Genomic DNA, 17,928 nt, shown 5'->3' on the forward strand with positions numbered 1-17,928 from the left:
GGGCAGAACAGTGAGAGGGGCAGGACAGTGAGTGAGGGGGCAGGGCAGTAAGTGAGGGTGAGAGGGGCAGAACAGTGAGTGAGGGGTGAGAGGGGCAGGAAAGTGAGTGAGGGGTGAGTGAGAGGGGCAGAACAGTGAGTGAGGGGTGAGTGAGGAGGCAGGGCAGTGAGTGAGGGGTGAGTGAGAGGGGCAGAACAGTGAGTGAGGAGTGAGAGGGGCAGGGCAGTAAGTGAGGGGTGAGAGGGGCAGAACAGTGAATGAGAGGTGAGTGAGAGGGGCAGGGCAGTAAGTGAGGGGTGAATGAGAGGGGCAGAACAGTGAGTGAGGGGGCAGGGCAGTAAGTGAGGGTGAGAGGGGCAGAACAGTGAGTGAGGGGTGAGAGGGGCAGGAAAGTGAGTGAGGGGTGAGTGAGAGGGGCAGAACAGTGAGTGAGGGGTGAGTGAGGGGGCAGGGCAGTAAGTGAGGGTGAGAGGGGCAGAACAGTGAATGAGAGGTGAGTGAGAGGGGCAGGGCAGTAAGTGAGGGGTGAATGAGAGGGGCAGAACAGTGAGTGAGGGGGCAGGGCAGTAAGTGAGGGTGAGAGGGGCAGAACAGTGAGTGAGGGGTGAGAGGGGCAGGAAAGTGAGTGAGGGGTGAGTGAGAGGGGCAGAACAGTGAGTGAGGGGTGAGTGAGGGGGCAGGGCAGTAAGTGAGGGTGAGAGGGGCAGAACAGTGAGTGAGGGGTGAGTGAGAGGGGCAGGATAGTGAGTGAGGGGTGAATGAGAGGGGCAGAACAGTGAATGGGAAGTGAGAGGGGCAGGAAAGTGAGTGAGGGGTGAGTGAGAGGGGCAGAACAGTGAGTGAGAGGGGCAGGACAGTGAGTGAGGGGTGAGTGAGAGGGGCAAGAGCATAAGAGAGAGAAGATTGGAGGAGCAGTAAATGAGGGGTGAGCGAGAGGGGCAGGACAGTGAGTGAGGGATGAGAGGGGCAGGAGAGTGAGTGAGGGATGAGTGAGGGGGCAGAAGTGTGTGAGGGATGAGTGAGGGGGCAGAAGTGTGAGTGAGAGATGAGTGAGGGGGCAGAAGTGTGAGTGAGGGATGAGTGAGGGGGCAGAAGAGTGAGTGAGGGGTGAGAGAAGATGGGCGGGGCAGTCAGTGAGGGTGAGTGAGGGGGGAGTAGCAGAAGAGACAGTTAGTGAGGGGTAAATAAGAGGAGCAGAAGCGGGAGAGGCAGAGAAGAGACAGCCGGGGAGCGGGAATGAGTGGGGCAGGGAGCGCAGAGCAGGAGGCAGCCCGGGCTGGATAGGGGGAGGGCGGGAGTCGGCTCCTTCCCACTCCCCTTCTGCCTCCCCTGGGACCGAGGGATCTCAGCCTCCTGCCGGAGGATCTCAGCCTCCCAGTCCCTCTCTGTCCTACCTGAGACCCGCATCCCTCCCGGACTGGCCCCATGGAACCCAGCGCTGCCCGGAGCCTGCCCTAGGGGGGTAGGAACCCAGCGCTGCCCGGAGCCTGCCCTAGGGGGGTAGGAACCCAGCGCTGCCCGGAGCCGAGGAGCAGAGGAGCAGCAGGGGATTCCTCTTGGATTGGGCACTTTATCTCCCTGGGATTATTACTGGGGGGCACATTCATGTTCTCTATCCAGGATACGCTCTCCCGGGGCGGGCTGAGCATGAAGGAGGAGCCCCTATCTGCCGGCTTGTCCTCCGTCCGCTCCTGGATGCAAAGCTCCGGCATTCTGGACTCCAGCACCGCGGCGCAAAGGTCAGTCAGCTGGGCACTGGGCATGGGAAGTACCCTCACAGCTGGGCACTGGGCATGGGAAGTACCCTCACAGCTGGGCACTGGGCATGGGAAGTACCCTCACAGCTGGGCGCTGGGCATGGGAAGTACCCTCACAGCTGGGCGCTGGGCATGGGAAGTACCCTCACAGCTGGGCGCTGGGCATGGGAAGTACCCTCACAGCTGGGCGCTGGCATGGGAAGTACCCTCACAGCTGGGCGCTGGGCATGGGAAGTACCCTCACAGCTGGGCGCTGGGCATGGGAAGTACCCTCACAGCTGGGCGCTGGGCATGGGAAGTACCCTCACAGCTGGGCGCTGGGCATGGGAAGTACCCTCACAGCTGGGCGCTGGGCATGGGAAGTACCCTCACAGCTGGGCGCTGGGCATGGGAAGTACCCTCACAGCTGGGCGCTGGGCATGGGAAGTACCCTCACAGCTGGGCGCTGGGCATGGGAAGTACCCTCACAGCTGGGCGCTGGGCATGGGAAGTACCCTCACAGCTGGGCGCTGGGCATGGGAAGTACCCTCACAGCTGGGCGCTGGGCATGGGAAGTACCCTCACAGCTGGGCGCTGGGCATGGGAAGTACCCTCACAGCTGGGCGCTGGGCATGGAAGTACCCTCACAGCTGGGCGCTGGGCATGGGAAGTACCCTCACAGCTGGGCGCTGGGCATGGGAAGTACCCTCACAGCTGGGCGCTGGGCATGGGAAGTACCCTCACAGCTGGGCGCTGGGCATGGGAAGTACCCTCACAGCTGGGCGCTGGGCATGGGAAGTACCCTCACAGCTGGGCGCTGGGCATGGGAAGTACCCTCACAGCTGGGCGCTGGGCATGGGAAGTACCCTCACAGCTGGGCGCTGGGCATGGGAAGTACCCTCACAGCTGGGCGCTGGGCATGGGAAGTACCCTCACAGCTGGGCGCTGGGCATGGGAAGTACCCTCACAGCTGGGCGCTGGGCATGGGAAGTACCCTCACAGCTGGGCGCTGGGCATGGGAAGTACCCTCACAGCTGGGCGCTGGGCATGGGAAGTACCCTCACAGCTGGGCGCTGGGCATGGGAAGTACCCTCACAGCTGGGCGCTGGGCATGGGAAGTACCCTCACAGCTGGGCGCTGGGCATGGGAAGTACCCTCACAGCTGGGCGCTGGGCATGGGAAGTACCCTCACAGCTGGGTGCTGGGCATGGGAAGTACCCTCACAGCTGGGCGCTGGGCATGGGAAGTACCCTCACAGCTGGGTACTGGGCATGGGAAGTACCCTCACAGTTGGGGATAGTACCCACAAACCAGGATACAGAAGAAAGTACTCCCACAGCCGGGCACAGAGAAAGTACCAATACAACCTGAAAACAGGGAATGTACCAACAACCAGGGCACAGGGAGGGCAACTGAACAGCCAGAGCAGAGGGTCATACAGCCAGGGCACAGGGTGGGCATAATACAGCCAGTGCTGGATATTACTGGGGGTTATTATATACAGGACAGTGTTGGATATTACTGGGGGTTATTATATACACGACGGTGCTGGATATTACTGGCGGTTATTATATACAGGACAGTGCTGGATATTACTGGGGGTTATTATATACAGGACAGTGTTGGATATTACTGGGGGTTATTATATACAGGACAGTGCTGGATATTACTGGGGGTTATTATATACAGGACAGTGCTGGATATTACTGGGGGTTATTATATACAGGACAGTGCTGGATATTACGGGGGGTTATTATATACACGACGGTGCTGGATATTACTGGGGGTTATTATATACAGGACAGTGCTGGATATTACTGGGGGTTATTATATACAAGACAGTGCTGGATATTACTGGGGGTTATTATATACAGGACAGTGCTGGATATTACTGGGGGTTATTATATACAGGACAGTGCTGGATTTTACTGGGGGTTATTATATACAGGACAGTGTTGGATATTACTGGGGGTTATTATATACAGGACAGTGCTGGATATTACTGGGGGTTATTATATACAGGACAGTGCTGGATATTACTGGGGATTATTATATACAGGACAGTACTAGATATTAATGGGGGTTATTATATACAGGACAGTGCTGGATATTACTGGGGATTATTATATACAGGACAGTGCTAGATATTAATGGGGGTTATTATATACAGGACAGTATTGGATATTACTGGGGGTTATTATATACAAGACAGCGCTGGATATTACTGGGGGTTATTAGATCCTGAATATTACTGGGGGTTATTATATACAGGACAATACTGTATATTACTGGGGGTTATTATATACTGAATATTACTGGGGGTTATTATATACAGGACAGTGCTGGATATTACTGGGAGTTATTATATCCAGGACAGTGTTGGATATTACTGGATATATAATATTATTATATATAAGACAGCGCTGGATATTACTGGGGGGTTATTGTACACAGGACAATACTGTATACAGTGCTGGATATTACTGGGGGTTATTATATAGAGGACAGTGCTGGATATTACTGGGGGTTATTATATACAGGACAGTGCTGGATATTACTGGGGGTTATTATATACAGGACAATACTGTATATTACTGGGGGTTATTATATACTGAAAATTATTGGGGGTTATTGTACACAGGACAATACTGTATTCAGTGCTGGATATTACTGGGGGTTATTATATACAGGACAGTGCTAGATATTACTGGATATATAATATTATTATATATAAGACAGCGCTGGATATTACTGGGGGGTTATTGTACACAGGACAATACTGTATACAGTGCTGGATATTACTGGGGGTTATTATATAGAGGACAGTGCTGGATATTACTGGGGGTTATTATATACAGGACAGTGCTGGATATTACTGGGGGTTATTATATACAGGGCAATACTGTATATTACTGGGGGTTATTATATACTGAAAATTACTGGGGGTTATTGTACACAGGACAATACTGTATACAGTGCTGGATATTACTGGGGGTTATTATATACAGGACAGTGCTGGATATTACTGGGGGTTATTATATACAGGACAGTGCTGGATATTACTGGGGGTTATTATATACAGGGCAATACTGTATATTACTGTGGGTTATTATATACTGAAAATTACTGGGGGTTATTGTACACAGGACAATACTGTATACAGTGCTGGATATTACTGGGGGATATTATATACAGGACAGTGCTGGATATTACTGGGGGATATTATATACAGGACGGTGCTGGATATTACTGGGGGTTATTATTCACAGGACAGTATTGGATATTACTGGGGGTTATTATATACAGGACAGTGCTGGATATTACTGGGGGTTATTATATACAGGACCGTGCTGGATATTACTGGGGGATATTATATACAGGACGGTGCTGGATATTACTGGGGGATATTATATACAGGACAGTGCTGGATATTACTGGGGGATATTATATACAGGACGGTGCTGGATATTACTGGGGGTTATTATTCACAGGACAGTATTGGATATTACTGGGGGTTATTATATACAGGACGGTGCTGGATATTACTGGGGGTTATTATATACAGAACAGTGCTGGATATTACTGGGGTTATTATATACAGGACAGTGCTGGATATTACTGGGGGTTATTATATACAGGACAGTGCTGGATATTACTGGGGGTTATTATATACAGGACAGTGCTGGATATTACTGGGGGTTATTATATACAGGACAGTGCTGGATATTACTGGGGGTTATTATATACAGGACAGTGCTGGATATTACTGGGGGTTATTATATACAGGACAGTGCTGGATATTACTGGGGGTTATTATATACAGGACAGTGCTGGATATGACTGGGGGTTATTATATACAGGACAGTGCTGGATTTTACTGGGGGTTATTATATACAGGACAGTGTTGGATATTACTGGGGGTTATTATATACAGGACAGTGCTGGATATTACTGGGGGTTATTAAATACAGGATAGTGCTGGATATTACTGGGGGTTATTATATACAGGACAGTGCTGGATATTACTGGGGATTATTATATACAGGACAGTACTAGATATTAATGGGGGTTATTATATACAGGACAGTGCTGGATATTACTGGGGATTATTATATACAGGACAGTGCTAGATATTAATGGGGGTTATTATATACAGGACAGTATTGGATATTACTGGGGGTTATTATATACAAGACAGCGCTGGATATTACTGGGGGTTATTAGATCCTGAATATTACTGGGGGTTATTATATACAGGACAATACTGTATATTACTGGGGGTTATTATATACTGAATATTACTGGGGGTTATTATATACAGGACAGTGCTGGATATTACTGGGAGTTATTATATCCAGGACAGTGTTGGATATTACTGGATATATAATATTATTATATATAAGACAGCGCTGGATATTACTGGGGGTTATTGTACACAGGACAATACTGTATACAGTGCTGGATATTACTGGGGGTTATTATATAGAGGACAGTGCTGGATATTACTGGGGGTTATTATATACAGGACAGTGCTGGATATTACTGGGGGTTATTATATACAGGACAATACTGTATATTACTGGGGGTTATTATATACTGAAAATTATTGGGGGTTATTGTACACAGGACAATACTGTATTCAGTGCTGGATATTACTGGGGGTTATTATATACAGGACAGTGTTGGATATTACTGGATATATAATATTATTATATATAAGACAGCGCTGGATATTACTGGGGGGTTATTGTACACAGGACAATACTGTATACAGTGCTGGATATTACTGGGGGTTATTATATAGAGGACAGTGCTGGATATTACTGGGGGTTATTATATACAGGGCAATACTGTATATTACTGGGGGTTATTATATACTGAAAATTACTGGGGGTTATTGTACACAGGACAATACTGTATACAGTGCTGGATATTACTGGGGGTTATTATATACAGGACAGTGCTGGATATTACTGGGGGTTATTATATACAGGACAGTGCTGGATATTACTGGGGGTTATTATATACAGGGCAATACTGTATATTACTGGGGGTTATTATATACTGAAAATTACTGGGGGTTATTGTACACAGGACAATACTGTATACAGTGCTGGATATTACTGGGGGTTATTATATACAGGACCGTGCTGGATATTACTGGGGGATATTATATACAGGACGGTGCTGGATATTACTGGGGGATATTATATACAGGACAGTGCTGGATATTACTGGGGGATATTATATACAGAACAGTGCTGGATATTACTGGGGGTTATTATATACAGGACAGTGCTGGATATTACTGGGGGTTATTATATACAGGACAGTGCTGGATATTACTGGGGGTTATTATATACAGGACAGTGCTGGATATTACTGGGGGTTATTATATACAGGACAGTGCTGGATATTACTGGGGGTTATTATATACAGGACAGTGCTGGATATTACTGGGGGTTATTGTATACAGGACAGTGCTGGATATTACTGGGGGTTATTATATACAGGACAGTGCTGGATATTACTGGGGGTTATTGTATACAGGACAGTGCTGGATATTACTGGGGGTTATTATATACAAGACAGTGCTGGATATTACTGGGGGTTATTATATACAGGACAATACTGTATATTACTGGGGGTTATTATATACTGAAAATTACTGGGGGTTATTGTACACAGGACAATACTGTATACAGTGCTGGATATTACTGGGGGTTATTATATACAGGACAGTTTTTGATTCTACTGGGGGTTTTTATATACAGGACAGTGCTGGATATTACTGGGGATTATTATATACAGGACAGTGCTAGATATTACTGGGAGTTATTATATACAGGACAGTGCTGGATATTACTGGGGGTTATTATATACAGGACAGTGCTGGATATTACTGGGGATTATTATATACAGGACAGTGCTGGATATTACTGGGGGTTATTATATACAGGACAGTGCTGGATATTACTGGGGGTTATTATATACAGGACAGTGCTGGATATTACTGGGGATTATTATATACAGGACAGTGCTGGATATTACTGGGGATTATTATTTACAGGACAGTGCTAGATATTACTGGGGGTTTTTATATACAGGACAGTATTGGATATTACTGGGGGTTTTTATATACAGGACAGTATTGGATATTACGGGGGGTTATTATATACAAGACAGCGCTGGATATTACTGGGGGTTATTATATCCAGGACAATACTGTATATTACTGGGGGTTATTATATACTGAATATTACTGTATATTACTGGGGGTTATTATATACTGAATATTACTGGGGGTTATTATATACAGGACAGCTCTGGATATTACTGGGGGTTATTATATACAGGACAGCTCTGGATATTACTGGGGGTTATTATACAGGACAGCTCTGGATATTACTGGGGGTTATTATATACAGGACAGCTCTGGATATTACTGGGGGTTATTATATACAAGACAGCGGCGCTGGATATTACTGGGGGTTATTATATACTGAATATTACTGGGGTTTTTTATATACAGGATAATACTGTATATTACTGGGGGTTATTATATTCTTAATATTGTAGACATCATATAAGGTAATGGAGGATACCTGACACTGCAGGGCTTTGCTGCAATTAGTGTTTTAATAGGGTGTTCCACTACAGGACAATACTGGACAGGACAATACTGTATATTACTGGGGGTTATTATATACTGAATATTACTGGGGGTTATTGTACACAGGACAATACTGTATACAGTGCTGGATATTACTGGGGGTTATTATATACAGGACAGTGCTGGATATTACTGGGAGTTATTATATACAGGACAGTGCTGGATATTACTGGGGGTTATTATATACAGGACAGTGCTGGATATTACTGGGGGTTATTATATACAGGACAGTGCTGGATATTACTGGGAGTTATTATATACAGGACAGTGCTGGATATTACTGGGGGTTATTATATACAGGACAGTGCTGGATATTACTGGGGGTTATTATATACAGGACAGTGCTGGATATTACTGGGGGTTATTATATACAGGACAGCTCTGGATATTACTGGGGGTTATTATATACAGGACAGTGCTGGATATTACTGGGGGTTATTATATACAGGACAGTGCTTGATATTACTGGGGATTATTATATACAGGACAGCTCTGGATATTACTGGGGGTTATTATATACAGGACAGCTCTGGATATTACTGGGGGTTATTATATACAGGACAGTGCTGGATATTACTGGGGGTTATTATATACAGGACAGCTCTGGATATTACTGGGGGTTATTATATACAGGACAGCTCTGGATATTACTGGGGGTTATTATATACAGGACAGTGCTGGATATTACTGGGGGTTATTATATACAGGACAGCTCTGGATATTACTGGGGGTTATTATATACAGGACAGCTCTGGATATTACTGGGGGTTATTATATACAGGACAGTGCTGGATATTACTGGGGGTTATTATATACAGGACAGTGCTGGATATTACTGGGGGTTATTATATACAGGACAATACTGTATATTACTGGGGGTTATTATATACAGGAGGGTGCTGGATATTACTGGGAGTTAGTAAATACAGGACAGTGCTGGATATATTACTGGGGGTTATTATATAGAGGACAGTGCTGGATTTTCCTGGGGGTTAATATATATAAGACAGCGCTGGATATTACTGGGGGTTATTATATAATGAATATTACTTGGGGTTATTAAATACAGGACAGTGCTTGATTACTAGGGCTATATACAGAATAGTGCTGTATACTATTTGGAGTTATTATATAGAAGATAGCCTATAGGGACACCTGGAGCTCCCATAGTGCACTAGTGCAATAGTAACACCCCCTCTGTTTTCCCAGTGCAGCCCCAGTGCCACTTTGCTGAGCTCACACGGTTCATCCCACGGTGACACTAAGTTCATACAGTGTCGCTCAAGGTCTCGTAATGATTAGCAGCCAATCAAAAGCTTGTTTAGATCAGCAATTGCTACCTTCTAATTGGTTGGTATGGCCACTCAGTCTGTAGAGTGTCATTCTATCCCACACCTGAGCCCGACTTTGTTCAATTCCAACTGGGGCAGTCCAACCGGTACCAAGGCCATAGACTGACTTCTCCGAGCCCAGTATCCTCCATGAAAGAAGGGGAGAAGGCACATTTATTTTCTGCCTTTATTATTAATGGTGTAGGCGATAATCCCCAGGCAATTCTCTGTAGCTCCTCCCTTTCTTTCCTAACTTTATAGGTTATAGTTTTTAATAGATTTTGAAAATTCACTTTCCTGCTCCCCCTTCCCTCCATCCCTCCATCCGCTGGCTGCAATAGGTGTTAGTGTGATGAGGCCAAAGAACAACACATGCTTAAAGGGGACGTAAACCTCAATCTAAAAGGATCCCAAACGAAAGTAAATGTCACTCTCAGCACCTTTCCTATATACATTCATTAAAAAATGTCAATGGTTTTCAAGTAATTGATAAATGAAAGTACTATTAAGAGCAGTGTCTGTCCCTCCATTTCTTTTTGAAGCACTGTAGCAGGGTGTATCATCGTTTGCTCCATTCAGAAGCAATGGAGGGACAGACGCCGTGTTCAATAGCGATTTCATTCATCAATTACTTGAAAACCAATGGACATTTTTAAATGTTAATAGGAAAGTTGATGAGAATGACGTTTGGTTTTCATTGGGAATCGTTTTATTTTGGTTTTTACTTGCCCTTTAATGATTTATTTCTGCAGCCAATCCAGAAGGTTTGGTTTCTTTAGATGCCTGAGGTTAAGGTATCGGGTGAGATTTGCAAAGCAAAAATTCCACTTGTTGTGTAGGAGGTGCAAGTGGCTGATTTATTGCTTATACATGGGGCAGGGGGGTCCCCGTGGCAGCAGCGTCACCCTGTGTACCCCCTCTTGCATTAATGCTCATCTCATTATTTATCTACCAGAAAGTATTATATACTGAGCCATTGTTACAATATAGAATTTACTACTAATAATATATAATAATATAATGTCAGAGGAGCTGAATTCTCATTGCCTTCTATGTACAACTCCCAGCAGCCTCTCCTTACTGGGAATCATTAGAGGTTAAACCGCAGCTGTAATTGCCTTTACTCACATTACCGACCCCCCCAAACTCCCTGCATTGCCTGATAATTATCACCACTAATCCGCAACAATTTACCATTTGGGGGGGATTTTTTTTTTGCCCTAATTATAAACAGATCCCCTGATTTTTTAAAGGAATCATTTTCAATTTGACAAAATCGTTGCTGTTTTGCCCTGGGAAATAGGGAATTGAACTCTGACAGAAGTAATACACGTGGTATAAAGCGACTTATCATTCAGTGCCGCTACCTGGGCATTCGTTAACTTAGTGCTAATTCATCACTTTGTGGGGGTCAATACAGCTCATTATAGGACTTTAACCTGTGAAAATATATCACTGTCACTTTAAAGATTCTTCACCATTGAACCCAAAATTGTAGTTATCGGAAACATATTTTTCTGCCATATAAATAACTGGAATACTATAAAAATATTATATATATAAAAATATATATATACAGGTATGGGAAGGCCATCTCCCATTGACTCCATTATAAGCAATTAATTCTAATTTTTAAAAATTTCCTTTTGCTCTGTAATAATAAAACAGTACCTGTAGTTGATCCCAACTAAGATATAATTACCCCTTATTGGGGGCAGAACAGCCCTATTGGGTTTATTTAATGGTTAAATGATTCCCTTTTCTCTGTAATAATAAAACAGTACCTGTACTTGATCCCAACTAAGATATAATTACCCCTTATTGGGGGCAGAACAGCCCTATGGTTTATTTAATGGTTAAATGATTCCCTTTTCTCTGTAATAATAAAACTGTACCTGTACTTGATCCCAACTAAGATATAATTACCCCTTATTGGGGCAGAACAGCCCTATTGGGTTTATTTCATGGTTAAATGATTCCCTTTTCTCTGTAATAATAAACTACCTGTACTTTGATCCCAACTAAGATATAATACCCCTTATTGGGGGCAGAACAGCCCTATTGGGTTTATTTCATGGTTAAATGATTCCCTTTTCTCTGTAATAATAAAACAGTACCTGTACTTGATCCCAACTAAGATATAATTACCCCTTATTGGGGGCAGAACAGCCCTATTGGGTTTATTTAATGGTTAAATGATTCCCTTTTCTCTGTAATAATAAAACAGTACCTGTACTTGATCCCAACTAAATATAAGTACCCCCTATTGGGGGCAGAACAGCCCTATTGGGTTTATTTAATGGTTAAATGATTCCATTTTCTCTTAATAATAAAACACTACCTGTACTTGATCCCAAACTAAGATATAATTACCCCCTTATTGGGGGCAGAACAATCCTATTGGTTTATTTCATGGTTTAAATGATTCCCTTTTCTCTATAATAATAAAACAGTACCTGTACTTGATCCCAACTAAGATATAATTACCCCTTATTGGGGCAGAACAGTCCTATTGGGTTTATTTAATGGTTAAATGATTCCCTTTTCTCTGTAATAATAAAACAGTACCTGTACTTGATCCCAACTAAGATATAATTACCCCTTATTGGGGGCAGAACAGTCCTATTGGGTTTATTTCATGTTTAAATAATCTTTTATCAGACTTGGAATTGAGATCCAAATTACGGAAAGATTCCTTATCCAGAAAACCCCTGGTCCCAAGCATTCCCATACCTGTACTTTATACTATAAAATACTATATTTAACATTACAAAATATTACATTTTGGGGTTTTTTTTAATGGATCATTTAGAGTGAAAGCTCTTCTGCTGGATTGTATATCTTGGAGGGAATTATTCCTAGTGTTATAAGGAATTATGGGAATTTTTTTATAATTTAGACTAAATTTGCTAGAATGAGTTTTTATTGGAAGCCAGGCAGTTGGTAGCCGCTCTAATGTATTACATTGCCGTGTGTTTCGGAGGCAGCCAAGTGGCGAGTTTGATGGGAAACACTGGCGGAGCGCAAATTACACGCAGATGGATCCATTCCAAGTTATTAGGACAGAAAATATGGGGAACTGTTTAGAATTTACACCTCTCCCTCTCGGCAGCTGCGACCGCACCAGCAATGAGAACCCTACGCGGCCGCAGTTTTATAGAACGACCCTGTTTTATTTCTTCCTTATTAACCCCCTGTGCTACACAAATAGTGAATTACTGGGAATCAGCGCTGAGATAAATGCTGGAGAAAGGGTTAAATACAGAAGCGATAGAGCGGAGACCCAGCGTGCCGTGAATTCTGCCTGTAAAAAATGTTCATTTAGTTTGAGCGGATTTGGAGAAAATGACAAAAAGTCCTTTTTTTTTTAAAGACGACCAATGGAACCCAGTGCAGCAGGCACAGTGTTAATAAATGGCGCTCGCTGCCCCCCGGAATATGATATCATCATCTGTTTCTAATGTATTATTTATTATTATGGATTATGTGCAAAGCGCTGGCGTTCTGGGCAGGACGGGACAGCGCACGAGAGGGAGAAACCAAGGAGACGGGAGGAATTCAAGGCTGGAGATCAGCGGGGGGTTGTTCCCTGGAGCTTACAATCTAGACTAAAGAGTAAAGGGGAACTGTCCATTTGGAAAAAAAAAAAGAAATGCGAATTAGTGACTGTAATTATGTTTCACATATTTTGTGTCTGTTTAGTAAATTTCTTCTAAGGGACACTTGTTTCCATGCTGTAGGCGCCCCAGACTGAGAGTAGGAGCAGTTTGGTTGTTAGGCTAAGGGAGCGTGTATCCCTGGTGTAACATACTAATATCAGTACCTGGCTGAGTGTATATTGTTTGTATTGGGAAACAGGGTACAATGGAGCAGGAAATAAAGCGCCATCCAACTAAGGTTCTGGGGGGACCAAGCCAATCAGGGATGTCCTAACTGTGTAGCTAGAGACTGTAGATACTGGGGTAATTATAGGGGGGACCAAGCCAATCAGGGATGTCCTAACTGTGTAGCTAGAGACTGTAGATACTGGGGTAATTATAGGGGGGACCAAGCCAATCAGGGATGTCCTAACTGTGTAGCTAGAGACTGTAGATACTGGGGTAATTTAGGGGGACTGGGGTAATTATTAGGGGGACCCAAGCCAATCAGGGATGCCCTAACTGTGTAGCTAGAGACTATAGATACTGGGGTAATTATAGGGGACCAAGCCAATCAGGGATGCCCTAACTGTGTAGCTAGAGACTGTAGATACTGGGGTAATTATAGGGGGGATCAAGCCAATCAGGGATGTCATAACTGTGTAGCTAGAGACTGTAGATACTGGGGTAATTATAGGGGGGATCAAGCCAATCAGGGATGCCCTAACTGTGTAGCTAGAGACTGTTAATACTGGGGTAATTTCAGGGGGGACCAAGCCAATCAGTGATGCCCTAACTGTGTAGCTAGAGACTGTTAATACTGGGGTAATTTCAGGGGGGACCAAGCCAATCAGGGATGCCCTAACTGTGTAGCTAGAGACTGTAGATACTGGGGTAATTTCAGGAGGGACCAAGCCAATCAGGGATGCCCTAACTGTGTAGCTAGAGACTGTTAATACTGGGGTAATTTCAGGGGGGACCAAGCCAATCAGGGATGCCCTAACTGTGTAGCTAGAGACTGTTGCTACTAGGGTAATTTTAGGGGGGACCAAGCCAATCAGGGATGTCCTAACTGTGTAGCTAGAGACTGTTGATACTGGGGTAACTTCAGGGGGGACCAAGCCAATCAGGGATGCAATAACTGTGTAGCTAGAGACTGTTGATACTGGGGTAATTTCAGGGGGGGTCAAAGCCAATCAGGGATGCCCTAACTGTGTAGCTAGAGACTGTAGATACTGGGGTAATTTCAGGGGGGACCAAACCAATCGGTGATGCCCTAACTGTGTAGCTAGAGACTGTTCATACTGGGGTAATTTCAGGGGGGAACAAGCCAATCAGGGATGCCCTAACTGTGTAGCTAGAGACTGTTGATACTGGAGTAATTTCAGGGGGGGCCAAGCCAATCAGGGATGCCCTAACTGTGTAGCTAGAGACTGTTGATAAATGGAAACTGCCATCATGAGCTGTCAGCTGGGAGTTATAGGCCCTGCACGTCCCTGAGATGAATGATGAGAATATAAGGCGCCCAGTGTCATAACATGTAAATGCCACCAATGACATTTTATATAAAGGGGCCCCCACCCTATATTAGGGGCCCAGGGCAGGGCTCCTTTTGGCTGGAAGGTATACAAGTACCCCATAAGCATTGCAAGCAAAGGGCTCGGCGTACATGCTGCTGGGAAGAACAGATGTGCTGCTTTAGCTGAGTTTGCCGTATAATAGATTTGGGGTTGCAAAAGGCCGAGCCTATTTTAAGACAAGATACAAACAACAAATATTAATTTTAGAATGTTTATGTTTCCGGGGCCTTACAGCAAAACCAGACATTATAGGTTCCCGACTGCAAGCTCTTGGCACAGGGGTTATTTGGGTTACAATCAGGATGAGAAATGGGGGTGTATGTGAGCACTAATTAGGGGAGTGGGTCAGTGAGACTAGGGAATAACATGGCCGGGGGGAGCTAATGCTGGGCAGGGGCAGAGTATGGGGGGGCAGGGATACGGTGCTATAGGGGCACATAAGGGCAAGTTATTCCTCAGGAACCGTTCCTGGGCGCTGAACCCAAACAGAACCCCTCGCAGCTCTGCCTGAAACGAAACAAAGAGATTTCTGGGTTTAATAAAATGTTTACAATGTTTTACATTTTTAGTCATATATATATATATAAAAAAAAATTAAAATGTGTACACTGGGTATTTATATATTTTACAAAAAATATTAAAAAAAATAACCACCCCCAGAAGTCTCATATTGGTTTTATTTCAGGCAGAGCTGTGAATTTCTGTTAAAATGATGTCAGAGAAGAGTGAAATATTTCCATTTCCAAAGCTTCAGTCCAGAAATATCCACATAAATATACGCATTAAATATTGTATTCCGTTAGAAAATCTGCAGAGAAAATGGAAATAAGGAGAAAGAGCAATCAGTTTTATAATAAATATATTTCCAATGAATCCGTTCCTAGTGTGTATATATGTATATATTTATATGTATGTATGTATGTATGTATATATGGGGATTTATATTTATATGTATATATGGGTATGTATGTATGTGTGGGTATGTATATTTATATGTATGGGGATTTATATTTATATGTATATATGGGTATGTATGTATGTATGGGTATGTATATTTATATGTATGTGTATGTATATTTATATGTATGTGTATGTATATTTATATGTGTATATGGGTATGTGTATTTATATGTGTATATGGGTATGTATGTATTTGTGAGTATGTATATTTATATGTATGGGGATTTATATTTATATGTATATATGGGTATGTATGTATGTATGTGTGGGTATGTATATTTATATGTATGTGTATGTATATTTATATGTATGGGGATTTATATTTATATGTATATATGGGTATGTGTGTATGTATGTATGTGTGGGTATGTATATTTATATGTATGTGTATGTATATTTATATATATATGAATGGGCATGTATATTTATATGTATGGGGATTTATATTTATATATATATATATATATATATATATGTGTATATATATATATATATATATATATATATGGGTATGTATGTGTAAGTATGGGTATGTATATTTATATGTATATATGGTTATGTATGTGTAAGTATGGGTATGTATATTTATATGTGTATATGGGTATCTATATTTATATGTATGTGTATGTATGGGTATCTATATTTATATATATGAATGGGTATGTATATTTATATGTGTATATAGGTTTGTATATTTATATGTACATATGGGTATGTATGTTTATATGTATTTATGAGTACGTATATGTATGTGTGAATTTACACAGGACACTAATATACAGGAGGGAAAGCATTGGCAGAACCAATTACAGGGATAATTTCCTTAAAAAGATGAATAAATAAGTGAGATATAATTTCAATGTTTCCAAAGGGAAATATTAGAGAAATAAAAATGACTTGTTTTTGCCTAGAGGTTTGGAAAGCTGTTGATATTTGCAGCCGTGTATTTGAGCCTTTGCACCTTTGTGTCAATTTAGGCTGATGTTTGTGTCCCTCTAGTAAAACACAAGTCTATTTAATCAGTAAGTTGGGTAAGTTGACCTTTAAAGGGAAACCTTCACCCTAAGAAATAATTCTAAAATATTCATTATGTTAGTTGAGCAGAATAAATGTTACTCACACTCTATAAATTATTTACATTTTATTTCACAGTCACAGCAACCAGACACGCGCCATTTTGTGGGCACTGTTATTGAGGAAAGTTTTGTATCACCCCAAAACCTTGTGTATGCGCCAGAATGGGGGGCCCAATGCCCAGGCCCAGGCTACACAATTTTAGACTGTGATGAGGGAGGGGAATGAGAGGAGTGCAGTGACATCTAGAAAGTGTATAATGGGAAGTGAAAGTAATTGCCTGCCCCGCCTGGGTTTTTATATTTAATTTGCAAATGACTTGTATGTGTGGGTGACAGGTCCCCTTTAATTTCTGCGTCAGTGTAACAAAGCACAAAGGCTGGAGAGACAACAGCAGAGGTAGGAACACTGGGGCCATGGTGCAATACTCCGCTCTGCAGGCAGGGGGAGCCTGTACTTCCAAGCCTTACAACTATATCCCTAAATCAGGATTTAAAATAGAATTATATATGTCCTCAGGGAAATTTATATCCAGTAAAATAGCCAGTATCTTCAGCAGGACCATATGGAATCTCTACTACACACTTCCATACAACACCAACTCAAATACACAATGTCGTTCACGTACACACATCATATACACAATTTCCATACCACACCATCACCAGTAATACACAAATTCCCATACACACACATTCATATTACCACACACTACATAGTACCACACACTGCCAAATACACATTACCATAACACATCACACTCAAATACAAAAAGAAACCCAATTCCATACACACACACTCCATATACACACACTCGCGAGTGAGACACACTGCATATAAACAACACACATCATACACAACACTCATATACACACAGCTCAAAATACACCGAATTCCATACACACACACTCATTTATACACGAATTACCATACACA

At 42.9% G+C, this 17,928-nt stretch overlaps 1 protein-coding gene and 1 long non-coding RNA gene across 3 annotated transcripts in view; one reads left to right on the top strand and one right to left on the bottom strand.

Annotated features, from left to right (window-relative positions):
• The first annotated feature begins 1,191 nt into the window (after window positions 1-1,191).
• The window catches only part of coe3l (COE3-like), a 94,278-nt gene continuing 77,541 nt past the window's right edge, over window positions 1,192-17,928 (top strand). For both annotated transcript variants that reach the window (XM_031895274.1, XM_031895275.1), the window contains exon 1: window positions 1,192-1,739. In XM_031895274.1, the coding sequence (XP_031751134.1) occupies window positions 1,606-1,739 (134 nt within the window). In that variant the 5' untranslated portion in view covers window positions 1,192-1,605. The remainder of the gene's footprint in view (window positions 1,740-17,928) is intronic.
• LOC116408423 lies at window positions 15,156-15,761 on the bottom strand. The gene is made up of 2 exons (XR_004220914.1): window positions 15,610-15,761; window positions 15,156-15,465 (listed from the first exon to the last, which is right to left on the bottom strand). It is a non-coding gene; the product is annotated as an uncharacterized LOC116408423 (long non-coding RNA).

Source organism: Xenopus tropicalis, chromosome 1 (assembly GCF_000004195.4).
Source record: "Xenopus tropicalis strain Nigerian chromosome 1, UCB_Xtro_10.0, whole genome shotgun sequence".
NCBI lineage: Eukaryota > Metazoa > Chordata > Amphibia > Anura > Pipidae > Xenopus > Xenopus tropicalis.